This window comes from Dasypus novemcinctus, chromosome 21 (genome assembly GCF_030445035.2).
Source record: "Dasypus novemcinctus isolate mDasNov1 chromosome 21, mDasNov1.1.hap2, whole genome shotgun sequence".
NCBI classification, from domain to species: Eukaryota; Metazoa; Chordata; class Mammalia; order Cingulata; family Dasypodidae; genus Dasypus; species Dasypus novemcinctus.
Genome location: NC_080693.1, coordinates 21,371,453 through 21,384,832, shown reverse-complemented (window position 1 = coordinate 21,384,832; position 13,380 = coordinate 21,371,453). Strand labels below are relative to the sequence as shown.

Here is a 13,380-nt window from a genome sequence, read left to right as displayed (position 1 = left end):
ATAGTACATGCTGCATTTTTTTAAAAAGTATAGGATCCTCTTGTATTTCCAGCTTTATAATACGATTATATGTGGTAAAATTAACTACTAGGTTTTTAACTAGACTTTTAGCATTCTAAATTCTCTGGCAGACTTCTGTTCTTTTGGTTTAAAAAACAAAGGGCTGATAGAATTTTACAAGAATTTTGGAATAATGTTGGAAGGCGTTTTGTTGCCTAAAGAACTGAGGTGAAGGGTTGACTTCAGGCTGTTCTCTCTCTCTTTTGTAATGCTCAGACCCCTCCCCTACTTGTTTAGATAAACAAAACAGTTGTATAGTGGGCAACTCCACTCACATGCCCACATTGCACATGTATTTGGATTCCTCAGAGGCTTCCTCCTACACACTGTGAAGTGCTCCAGCCAGGGGGATGAGCCTGTTCTGAATGGTCAGCCTGTTCTGATCTCCCAGAATACCTAGAGCAAAGAAAACGACTGTGTCTGCTGAGGCTCCAGTGGCAGGGGTACTCTCCCCTCTCTCCAACTCCAAGCTTTACTTTCTGTTTCCCCAGGCTGTGCTTTTTACTGAGATTTGGTAGTCTTCACCCTGGAGAATAGGAAGGAAATATAGGATAGTGATTAAGTACATGGGCCCTGGATGCAGGCTGCCTGGAGTTTAATCTCAGGTCTACATCTTATCTCCTATGTCAGGGCAAGTTACTTAATACCTCTGTGCTTCTGTTTCCTCATCTGTAATATGGAAATGATAATAGTATTTACCCCATACCGTTGTTCTTAGGACTAGGGAGATAATCTTTCAATGTGTTTAGCATAGCCCATAGAAATGGGGTGACCAACTGTCCCGGTTTGGCAAGGAACAATCTTGATTTTAGCACTGAAAGTCCCATGGCCTGTGAAGCCCCTCAGCCCCAGGCACACTTGGATGGTTGACCTGACATACAATAAAGGCCTATTATTCACTCATAAAACATTTATTAAGCAGCTAATATTCTCCAAGTGTTATCCTTGGGTTTAGAGAGAACAAGATGAGCATATGTAGAGGCAGGGAAGGGCAAGTATAAAATCTGCATAAGATATATACAACATAAGACTTTTAAGCAGCACTCCTCCATTTTGGCTGCACATTAGAATCATCTGGGGAGCATTTAAAACTTTCAATGTCTAGTCTGTCCCACAGACCAACTAAATCAGACTCTCTTGGAGGTAGGACTGGGTGTCTGTATTTTAAAAGCTTCCCAGATTTCAATTTCAATATGCAACCAAGATCAAGAACCGCTGCCCTAAAAGGAAGTAGTGGGTTTCCTTTTAAGCAGACATGCCAGTACATATACAGACAAATGAATAATGTCCTTAGGAGCTATGCCCTGTTTCCAAAGAAACATCTGTTACTCAAAACATTTGTGGACTCTTTCTGGGATCTTTCAGAATCTGAGTCATATTCTGGTATCTCTCCTTTGGGCATGAGGTTGAATATTTGAAATTGGACACTGATCCCTTGGAGCAAAGGCTGATGAGTGAGGGAGATGTGTTATTGACTAAATAATGTTTCTTAGTATTAACAGCCAAACCAAAGGCAGCAGTCCTAAAAATAATACACTTGTATCTTTGCATCAGCTGTCTCATAAGAAAATTTCAAAAGAGGAATTCTAAAGATGTTTGGAGAAGAATCTTCCCAGACAGACTTCTGAGGCTGCTTGAAAGGAAACAGCACTCGTTTGTTGGTGTGTTTTTGTGTGTCTTTTGGAAATCTGGTATCTCTCCTTCATAGTCTTATTGTGGGTGTGTATTGATCAGCTGGTGGTTTTGTTTTGTTTTGTTTTTTAGATAGCTGCATTAGTTTTTCTGTCTTAGCCCTTGTATCTGCTGGCAGTGAGGATACGTAGCTCTTAACTGGGTTTTCCAAATTCACATCTGTTATTTTGACATGCAGACGAATCTTTGCAAGAGGATGCTTTGAAATGAACTGCTTACAGCATTGTGGAAAATCACACAGCACTGCAATTTTGGTGTGTTTCTCCTCTTGTCAAGAAAACCATTAGGACTGAGGCAGAAAAATGTTTTTTTTTTCCTAAAGGGAATCTTAGTGGACACCATCTTGTGTGTTTTGTTTTATTTCTTATTTTGGGGTGTGTGATTAAAAAATTTTAGGTACTGTGTGTGGGAAATGAGTTTAATACTCATTCCTTCACTTCTAGATCACTTAAGAATTTCTAAAATGCAGACCCTTGCATATTCCTCCATGAATGCAAGTTTTTATATTAGAAAATTTACACACATTAAACTTAGCTTCCAATGATCTTGTCTATGAAGAGGAATAAGAAAGTGAGAGTCTCATTAGGCCTTTGCAATCTGACAGGTGCAGGGTGAAGCCAGGTTGTTGGATTGAAGTTCTTTCTTCATGTCCAAGGCAAGTTTTACTTTATCCTTCAGTTCTTAATTCTGAGCTGTATCAGCATATTCCTAGCTGAGTTCTCACACTTCACAGTAATTGACTAAATTACTTTACTCATATTCAAGGACTTTCTGCAGCACCTAAAATGGGTGACTAGGTCTCTCCCCATGAATGAAAGAAATGCTCCAAATTCCTGGCAGCATTCTCTTATTTGGTTCTCTGGACCTTGAGAAACAATGTCATGACACACAATCTTCTTACCCATTAAGGCCAAGATGATCCAGGGGCATCTTATCCAAAACAACCAATCCTGTAAGCTCTAGCCTCATTGGAGATCATTTGTTCTTTCAGATGACAAGCATATTCTATGAACTGCTGAGAGATACCCTTCCACTGGTTGCTGTCATGTATGGTGACTAGAAAAAGCAAGGCCTTCCAAATCACCCAATATAGCAGGGGAAAGGGACCTTCTCTCTTGTTTGCACAGTGTCCATTTTCTCTTCAATAGCCAGGAGAAAAGAACAAAATTAGTCATTAAATCTCACAGGGATATATCAATATCCTATGACATATCATTAGTTCAGCTTGACACTGTTCTTCCAGTTAATCTTGTCCATTCCTATAATTTAGTCTTCCATAGAGCAAATGAGGTCACAGGCTTAATATTAAAGTGAGCAAAAAATGATATAGGTGGTAGGGTTAAGAGATGATACACACTCCCTGGCATCAAGGACTTAAAACTTCAGGGATAATTTCAAAAATAAATAATGACGTGCATTTGGTGCTGTCTCTAACCCCTACTAGGGAGACAGATTACACTCCTTTAAAAAAAAATTTTTTTTTTTAAAATTTCTGCCCCCCCCATTGTCTGCTTGCTGTCTGTGTCCATTTGCTGTGTGTTCTTCTGTGCCCACTTGTATTCTCATCAGCAGCACCCCGAATCTGTGTTTCTTTTTGTTGCGTCAGCTCTCTGTGTGCGCGGCGCCATTCCTGGGCAGGCTGCACTTTCTTTCGCACTGGGCAGCTCTCCTTATGGGGCTCACTCCTTGCGTGTGTGAGCCAATGGGCAAGAGAGTGTTAACTGTTTAGAAAAAAGAAATAGGAAGTGAGGCTATTTCAGATAAAGGCACAGAATGAGAAAATGTCAAACAGCTGAAGAACTGTTTGTGAGTATGGTAGGTTTCCAAAAGTAGGAGATGAGAATGGAGAAGTCCAGGGTTTGAAAGGCTTTGTGTTTAAATCATATCACAAAGACGGTGATCAACCACTTAGCAGTTTGAGAAGGCACAATATAAATGCCACTTTCTCATGACTGGGGAGAATAGAATGAAGTGAGACAGACTCAAAGCTAGGTGCCTGACTGGGAACCCATAACAACAGCCCAGGTGAGAAGAGGAGAGACCTGAACTGAAGCCATGGCAGGGAGAATGGAGAAAGGAAAAAGGATTTGAGAGAGGTTTAGGAGGGAAAATCAGTAGGATCAAATGAATAATGGAGATGAGGGAGGAGGAGAGTCTAGTATAACTCCCATCTTCTAGTTTGGACAGTAAGTAAGAAAGTGGTAAAGTCCAACTGTTCACTGGGATGGAGGTCACAAGATGAGAATGACTGAGTTTATAGGGGCTCACAAGTTTAGGGTTAGACACACTGAGTTGATGATACCTGTGGGACATCAAGTGGAGATGTCCATCACTTACTGTTTATACAGGTATGGTATTAAGGTTAACATTTACTAGCAACTAGCATCTAGAGAATCAATTTAAGACATTCCTCTCTCTCTATCTCTGTGATCACATATAGGTATAGGTCAGGCCTGAATCGATCATTTTTTCAAGGTCACTCACACTGAGCACCATATTCCCATTTCTCTTAATTGTAGTTTTATTCATCCAGACTTCCCTGACATTTCTCCTTTAAATTAAAATACTTTCACATTATTTCAATTTCAAAGACTTGATCCACCCTTTTCTCTCCTATTGCTTTCTTGTTCTTATACAGTATTGTTCCTCCAGGGTTTGCAGAACCGCCTCACGTTTATTGGGCACATTAATCAGGTCTATGAATATTTGCAGTAGAGTTTTTAAATGGTAAGAGGGTTACCTGCTCTCACATCTAGAGCTTCCTTTTACTACTTAGGCCGAATTAACTTTTATGCATGCTTAGCTTCAGAATTGATTGGCCACAAATTTAAACTGTAAACACAAATTATATCACAGGGTAGATGAAATTTGGTGTAAGTTTGATAAATGATCACCTCTTAGAAATATTTGAGGAACCAACTTTGGTTTAAGAATGTTCATATATACTGAGGAAAGAATGGTTAGCAAGATCATTTATAATCTGTGTACACTCCAAATATTCTCATAGTTCCTGTCTTGCCTAATAATTATAGTCCATTAATAAATTAAACAAAATATACATTTTCAGAATTAAACAAAATATACATTTTCAGAATTTGCCTGAATTTTACAAATCTTGTACTAACATCAAGAAGCTGATTCACTCCAGTCAAGATAAATACTAGAACCTAGAGGTGCAAACAATCTTTGGAAATGAAGACTAAGTAGAAGGATCATTCATGCTTAACCATCTCTCCTGATGAACCACTTGCCATGAATATGAGACATTTATTCCTCTCCAGTGCGTTTTCCTTAGAGGGAAAAGCATCTTGCTTAGATACACAAAAGGCCCTCTTAAACTCTGATGACTCCAAACTTGGGGAGCTGAAGAACAGGGAAGACATACAACTGGTTCTCTTAAGATGTAATTCTACAACCATAGTACATGAGCCAAAAATGATTTGGATGGAACATGCAGGAGTACCATTTAGTGTTTGAATCAAACATGACAAGCATCGAAGTTAATGTGACACTAATTTAATAGTATGCATAACTGTTATTGTGTTGCATGGTAATTAGACTCTGGTAAGCAATTCAGGTAAGTAACTTTAATTAGGAAAACTTTCCATCTGTCAAGTCAAATATTTCTAAAGACAGCTGAGAAGGGACAGTTTAAGAAAAGGAGTTTATGTGCACACACCAGTAGACATGCACATACACACAGTGAATAGGAGGAAAGGCCAATTCTCTAGTCACCCATTCCTTTCCAACTTTCCCCTTGATGCTGAGCTCCACGATGCCCTGTTCAGATTTTTTTCTGAATGTGCTATTTCCCTTAAGCCAGCACTCTCAACTGCTTTTCCACAGAGAAAAGAAAACCTGAGCTTGGTGGTGGAGAAGAGGAGGAAATGAGAGGGTCCTTGAACACTTGGTTTATGGGTGTTCCTGGCTTACCAATTGGATACCTCTACACATAGGATTTTTACATTGGGAGAAAAGCTGAGCCAGAATGCACGTCTTGAGGAGTAGCAGTGTAAAGTAGGCTAACACCGATGAGTATCAGTAGCATTCTCCACATGGTTACATGCCATAAACCTAAGAGAGAAGGAGATGGGGAAATGTTAACTAAAACTGTAAAACTAGATCTAGTGCTTATAAAAGTCAGGTCCAGAGAAGGAGGCTGCCCCAAATTCAGGAGGGAGCAGGCCAGAGATGGTGAAGATTAATGGAAGATAGTACTTTAAGAGGATGGAAAGGCTGGCTTGAGGTAAATGGTGATGAAAAGCAGTTGGATGTGGGCTTGGTGAGAGCTTTGCCCTTGGTCCTCATGGTCCTGAGCAGTGGTTCTCAACAATGGGTGAACAGTGAAATCACCTGGGGAGCTTTGAAAATGCTGTTGCCTAGATCCCATCCCTCAAAACTCTTGATTTAATTGGAGTAGCAAGTGGACTGAATATGAGAATTACTTAAAGTTTCCAAATGATTCTAAAATGCAGCCACGGTTGAGAACCACTGCCCTAGAAGGAGCAATTCCAGAGGAGATTAAGTTTAGAACTCTCTCAGCACGAGCTCTCCCATGTGAAGACTGCCTACTCATATATAGTTTCCTGGAAAGACCTTCAACTTTCCAATACCTGTAGTAACATGATGATACTCCTTTGTGTCAAGTGATCTTCTGGAAGCCAAGAGCTTTTGAAGGGCTTTTAAATGGGGCTTGAACAAAAGGTTTTTACTTTCTTGACCCAAGCGGGGAATTAAAGGATTATTTTTATTTCCTTCTCAGGTGTGAAGGAAAGATCCAAGAATATGTTCCTATTGAATTGGCCCTCCTCTAACCCATTATACTCACCCTGACCCCATATATCCTGAATGTTTTTTCTTCCTACAATTAAAGAATTTGCTGAAAGTCCCTGCTCTTTGCTGGAATACTCAGGATTTAAAGATGTGAGCTGTATTACCTTGGTGATTCTAGGAAATGTGCACTTCTCTCTATACTTACATGCAGAACAAATCTTTTTTCTAGGTTTGATAGCACTGACCCTCATCAAATGCTGGATGCCAAGCACATCGAGATCCAGCAGATGGAATCCACTATGGCCTCCATTTCTGAGTCTGCTGGCTTGTTTGAAGTCAACGTTCCTGACTACAGGCAACTGAAGCAGTGCAGGAAGGAGGTCTGTCAGCTGAAGGAACTCTGGGACACAATGGGAATGGTGACCTCCAGTATTCGTGCCTGGGAGACCACCAAATGGAGGGATATCAATGTGGAGGCAATGGACTTGGAGTGCAAACGGTTTGCCAGGTACATTCGGAACCTCGACAAGGAGGTCAGGGCCTGGGATGCATTCACAGGCCTGGAAAACACCGTGTTGAACACCCTGACCTCCCTGAGGGCTGTGGCCGATCTACAGAATCCAGCCATCCGACCACGGCACTGGAGGCAGCTGATGCAGGCAACTGGTGTGAGCTTCACTATGAATGAAGACACTACCCTGGCACACCTCCTGCAGCTCCAGCTGCACCACTTTGAGGATGAGGTCCGGGGCATTGTGGACAAAGCTGTGAAAGAGATGGGCATGGAGAAGACCTTAAAGGAACTGCAGGCCACATGGACTGGCATGGAATTCCAGTACGAGCCCCACCCACGCACTCATGTTCCCCTGCTGCGGTCTGATGAGGACCTCATTGAGGTCCTGGAGGATAACCAGGTTCAACTTCAGAACCTGATGATGTCCAAGTACATTGCTTTCTTCCTGGAGGAAGTGTCAGGCTGGCAGAAAAGACTCTCCACCACGGACGCTGTCATCTCAATCTGGTTTGAGGTACAGCGCACATGGTCTCATCTGGAAAGTATATTCATTGGATCTGAAGATATCCGAGCGCAGCTACCCCAGGTACTTGATAAGGAAATCTTGCTCTCTCTTTTCTCTTACATAGTCAAGAGAAGATCACCCAGTTCCTGCATTCTCTATGCTCTTTTCTTCTTCTCTGAGCCCTCTGCTTTGGCTTCACTCATTGACACCTCCACCAAATGTTGACATCACTAGCCAGCAGCGGGGAAATGCACACTGGTGAGTTTGTCCCTAGATGGATAGATAAAAGAAAAGGAGAACGTAGTTTTTTTAAGAAGATATATGTACACAAGAATAAAAGATCAAAAATATTAGCTATGAAGTTGAGATAAGCTGTTCTTGGTATGCCCTGCAGATAATTAAAATGCAGGTATCAATTAAAACTGAGCATTATTTCCAGGTAAATTCAAGTTCCTTCTCAGCTACAAGCTTCTGTTTTGTACATCTTAGGCCTGTGCCAGGACACTAAATACCAGTCTTCAGCTAAATACAAAACAATGAATTTCTCTAAAATATGTGTTCTTCTCATTAATGCCTTCCCTGTAGCTGATTACCCCTTCTAATTTGTCCTAATTAATAGGCCATTAACTTACTCCTCTCCCAGTGGACTCTAATTCATTTTTAAAAATTTTTTGCAGACTTCCTCTATATCCCTTCAGTACAGCAAGTTCTTAGCTTACAAATAAGTTTAATTCCAAAATGTCCTATGTTGCCCAAGCCTAGTTTAGAACATCCCACCAAAACATTATACTTTTCCTGCTCAACCCACAAAAGCATATTTAATGCAATAATGTAGATTAAAGGTGGTGTATTTGCAATGAAAAAGAACAACGCAATTCTGTTACAGCAGCTATAATTAAACCAAATTGAAAAAGTCAGCATTTTATCTCTAATGCAAATTTAATCAGAAGGAGGTGTTGGAGATAAGTGGAAACTTCTGCAGGGACTTTAAAGAGACGTTTGAGAACTTTCAATTTAACATAATAATTAATATCACTAACTTTTCAACAGTACAGTAAGTTTATGTGTAAATATGTAAATCCATTTATCTTCTTCATATTAACAATATGATAATAGAGGCAATTTTGAAACATAGTAAAATTAGTCGTAGCCCTATACCCCAAATAGTAACTATTTTCTATTATGAATATTTCCCAACTTGTGTTCACAAATACACTTTTACATAATTGCCCTCACAGCGTAATTATAATTTTCCATTCTGCTCTTTTCATTTGAACATTTTTGTCAGTTATTTCCTATACTCCTATAACCTTGATACTTTCTTCTTTTTAATTGGAGCAAAACACTGCATTGAAGAGCCATAATTTACTTTACCCTACTCTTTTTAAAAATCTGCTGGATAGAGAGGTGGTCTATCACAGGGTTTGGGAGCACAGACTGGGACCAGCTAGTCTGCAACATGTTTGCAGCTGCAGCACCTTGGGCAAGTTACTTAACCTCTCAGTGCCTTGGTTTCCTCATATGTAAATCAAGGCTAATAATGGTACCTATTCAGAGAGTCAATTAAGACAGCACAGCATTATCAATGCAATTAACAGCACTGAAATATATATCTGAATATGATTAAAAAGGGAAATGTTAAACTGTATATAAGGTAACAGAATAAAAATTTTTTTAAAAATCCATGGAACTATACTACACAAATAGAGAACCCTAAGTTAAACCATACTTTAATTAATAGTACAATTATGAAAATGTGCTATCGTCAGTCATAACAAATGTTCCACATCAATGTGCATGGTGGTGGTGGTTGGTGGTGGAGTGATGTATGATAATCCTGTATTTTATGCACAATTTTCTGTAAACCCTCAGCTTATCTAATTAAGGAAAAAAGCAGCATATGTAGTAAGTACTGATATTAATAACACTACATCAAGCTCTTACCAGATACCAGGTATTGGGCTAAAACCTTTGCTTTTATTATTCTCTTAATCATTCCAACAACACTGTGTGCATGTGGGTCTTGGGGGGAAATAATGACATCATGTCTGACATCATAGTATATTTGCTAAGAAAAAACTTAGCTTAAATAAATTTTGGTTGGGCCCAGAAAGAACATTGAATCCATGTGTTTTATACCAGTGGTTCTCAAAATGTGGTGTGGGGACCCTTTGAGGGTCCTTGAGACCTTTTCAGGGTATCCACAGGTCAAAATTACTTTAATAATAATGAAATGTTATTTGCCTTTTCACGCATATTCTTTCATAAGCTTACAGTGGAGTTTTTCAGAAGCTACAGAGCGGATTGAATACAGAAGAATATAGTAGAATCTGGCCTTCTGATGTCAGACATTAAAGAGATTTGCAAAAAAATGGCACAATGTCACTTTTCTTACTAAATTACTTTGTTTTAGAACATAGAGTTATTTTAGGTAAAAAATACTATTTATATTAACATAGTCAAGGTGTCTTATTTTTAGATGAATTAACAAAAAATATTTTTAAAATTTCTCTATTTTAACTTCTAATATAGAAAATTCTGATAGATATGATATTACCTGCATTAAAAAAAGCTCTTTGAACTCAATAGTTTTTCAAAGTATAAATGGCTTCTGTGACCAAAGATTTTGAGAACCGCTGTTTTAAGCTAGAGGTCTTTTTACGAGTCTCATCTTTGTATTGGAAAATCCAGAACTGGTTTCTGTTTCTAACTGGTTTGTCACTGGCTACCTAGGGAAAACTTCTTGTAACCAGGAGTGGTATTTAAATGTTGTTTTTTTTTTCACATTTTCATCTGTAGGATTCTAAAAGATTTGAAGGCATTGACACTGATTTTAAAGAGCTTGCTTATGATGCTCAGAAAACTCCAAATGTAGTGGAAGCCACCAACAAATCAGGTCTTTATGAAAAACTGGAAGATATTCAGAGCAGGTGATGGTCTGCTTGCTGCACCCTTGTAACAGAGGGGACAATATTTTCTTTTTTCCCTTCTGACTCTGAAATTCTTACTTATTTAACTGCTTGAGTGAGTGAGGGTGTGAGTGAGTGAGGGTGTGAGTGAGTGAGGGAGGGAGGGAGAGAGGGAGGAAGTGAATGAGTGACTATGTATGTCTGTCTGTGTCCCTTTGTTTGCCTGTGGGTTTGGGGGTATGGGTATTATTCGAGGTGTTTATGCTGATGTAAATATAGCAATGGGTATGTCTGCAAACATCCAGAAGCTTCTCATGTATTTTCTGCATATATTTCATATGCTGCATTTATTTGCATTTAGGTAGTATATACATGCCCATGGGTTTAGGCATCCTTAATTACAAAATTTTGTGTTCTGTGCATACTTAACTAAAACTTCTTTGTTCTGTACTCTCAGATTATGCCTGTGTGAGAAGGCCCTGGCAGAATACCTAGATACCAAGAGGCTTGCCTTCCCTAGGTTTTACTTTCTCTCCTCTTCAGATCTTTTAGACATCCTTTCCAATGGCACAGCTCCACTGCAGGTAAGCTGGAGGAGCACTTTTAGAAAGGTTCAAAAGGACTGTGGAGCTCCCAGCAGAAGAGAGTTTCAGGTCCCCCATTATGCCTCCCTCTGCTGGTTTGTGCATTTCACACCTCAAACCCCTCTTCATTCCCACCATTTCTGCTGCTCAGGATGCCCTCCAGCCCTCCAGTGGCTGTTATTTGGAGAAGCTTGAGGATGGCATGGGTGAAAGGGAGTAAACCATTACAGCAGGGGTTCTTAAAAAGGGATCCATGAGCTTGAGTTGAAATTCAAATAAACATTATTCCTGTGGGGATGTGTTGGTGCAGGTGTGATATTTTTATTAAATAATACACAATATAGAGTAGACTTAGTAAAGGGTCTGTGGTTTTCACCTGACTAGCAAAGGGGTCCATGGAACAAAAAGGTTAAGAACCCTTGCTTTACAGAGAATGCCTTTGACTCTGATATGAAGTAGGATCTGGTAAATAGTGGTCAAAAGGGATAGCTAATGTTCTCTGGGAGATAAGATTCAAAGCCATATTCTCTGGACTCCTTCAGATCACTGGACACTGGGGTGGTATTAGTGTAAACAGCATATGTACAGAGTCCAAAATGTTGTATTCCAGCCCCTGGTCAACCACTTACTAGCCATATAGACATGGACATACCATTTCTTTCAGACAAAGTTGCCGTATAGACTGGACATATCATTTCTTCCAGACAAAGTTTCCTCACCTACATAATAGGGCAAACCTGCTGTGTTATAGGTTTTTGAATATCAAAGTACCTAATAAAGCACTCTCTTATTTGGAACTATAGACAATTGTTCTCAAACTTAGAGCATGAATCAGAATCATGTGGAGAGCTGGTTAAAATGCAGATCTCTAGGTCTCACCTCCAGAATTTCTGATTCGGTAATCTGGGGTGGGACTGGAGAATTAGTCTTTCTAAGGACTTCCCTAATAACCATGCTTTGAGAACCACTGCTGTATGCCAAAGATTTTAAGTCTCAAAATTACTGAGAGGAGGGAAGAATGATGTCTCTTCTGTATGCTCTCTTAGCTTTCCTTTCCTCTCACCCTAATAAGAGTTCAAGATTTGTCTGTAGTTCTTAGTTCTTTTATTTTTAATTTAGATAGAGGACATTTCATCAAAATATTATGTTAGAAGTTTTTTTGATTAGTTCATTCTTTTCTCTTTGCTTTCATTTTAGGGATTTTTTCCCCTAACTTGTTGATTTGACTATGCAGAACATTTGTATGATTTTTAAAGTCAAACTCTACAAAAAGATACGTATACTTGGAGAAGTACCATCCCTCCCCTATTCCTTCTACATTATCACCACCTCCTTCGCACCCTAATTTCATTAGTTTCTGGTTTATCTTTCCTGTATTTATCTTTGCAAAACATGTCAAACATATGCATGTTTTCTTATTTCTCCTTTCCTACACAAAAGATTGAATCCTATATATATTCTTTTGTACTTTGCTTTTATTTGCTTAGCAATATATCCCCAAAATCATTCTACATCAGTGATTCAAAGATACCTCCCTCATTCTTTTTATATCTGCATAGTACTGCATAATGTCCACAGCTTGGAAGCTAAAATACTCTGCAATTATAAATAATGCTGCAATTAACAACCCTGGGCTTCATGTTGTTGGAAGTCTAGATCTCAAGCAAATCCCTAGGAGATTGCTGGGTGAAAGAGTAAGTGCGTTTGTAGTCTTATTAGGTATTGCCTAATAACTGCCATCCATGGATGAGAGAGCTTCACAAATAGAGCCAAGAGATGGCACCCATGCATAAATTTTCTATCTTTGACATAAATATTCTAATCTATTGAATTTATGTTCTTTGGTGTGTTGGCTAAACAGAGTATTAGGCAGCGGACTTGGCCCAGTGGTTAGGGTGTCCATCTACCACATGGGAGGTCCGCAGTTCAAACCCCAGGCCTCCTTGACCCATGTGGAGCTGGCCCATGTGCAGTGCTGATGCACGCAAGGAGTGCCCTGTCACGCAGGGGTGTCCCCCGTGTAGGGGAGCCCCATGCGCAAGGAGTGTGCCCCATAAGGAGAGCAGCCCAGCGCAAAAGAAAGTGCAGCCTGCCCAGGAATGGTGCTGCACACACAGAGAGCTGACACAACAAGATGACGCAACAAAAAGAAACACAGATTCCTGTGCCGCTGACAACAACAGAAGCGGACAAAGAAGACGGAGCAAATAGACACAGAGAACAGAAAACCGGGATGGGGGGAAAGGGGAGAGAAATGAATAAATAAATAAATCTTTAAACAAAACAAAACAAAACAAAATAGAGAGTATTAGAGATTATGCCCCCCTTTTTCTCTGTAAGTTG

At 39.7% G+C, this 13,380-nt stretch overlaps 1 protein-coding gene across 4 annotated transcripts in view; it reads left to right on the top strand.

Moving 5' to 3' along the window:
* Window positions 1-13,380, top strand: part of DNAH9 (dynein axonemal heavy chain 9) — a 357,462-nt gene that overhangs the window by 82,847 nt on the left and 261,235 nt on the right. For all 4 annotated transcript variants that reach the window (XR_011646782.1, XM_058283466.1, XM_058283464.1 and 1 more), the window contains 3 exons: window positions 6,755-7,625; window positions 10,344-10,474; window positions 10,911-11,037. Coding sequence is in view for 3 of the 4 variants with exons in the window: in XM_058283466.1 (XP_058139449.1) it covers window positions 6,755-7,625; window positions 10,344-10,474; window positions 10,911-11,037 (1,129 nt within the window). In the remaining variant the exon portion in view is untranslated. The remainder of the gene's footprint in view (window positions 1-6,754; window positions 7,626-10,343; window positions 10,475-10,910; window positions 11,038-13,380) is intronic.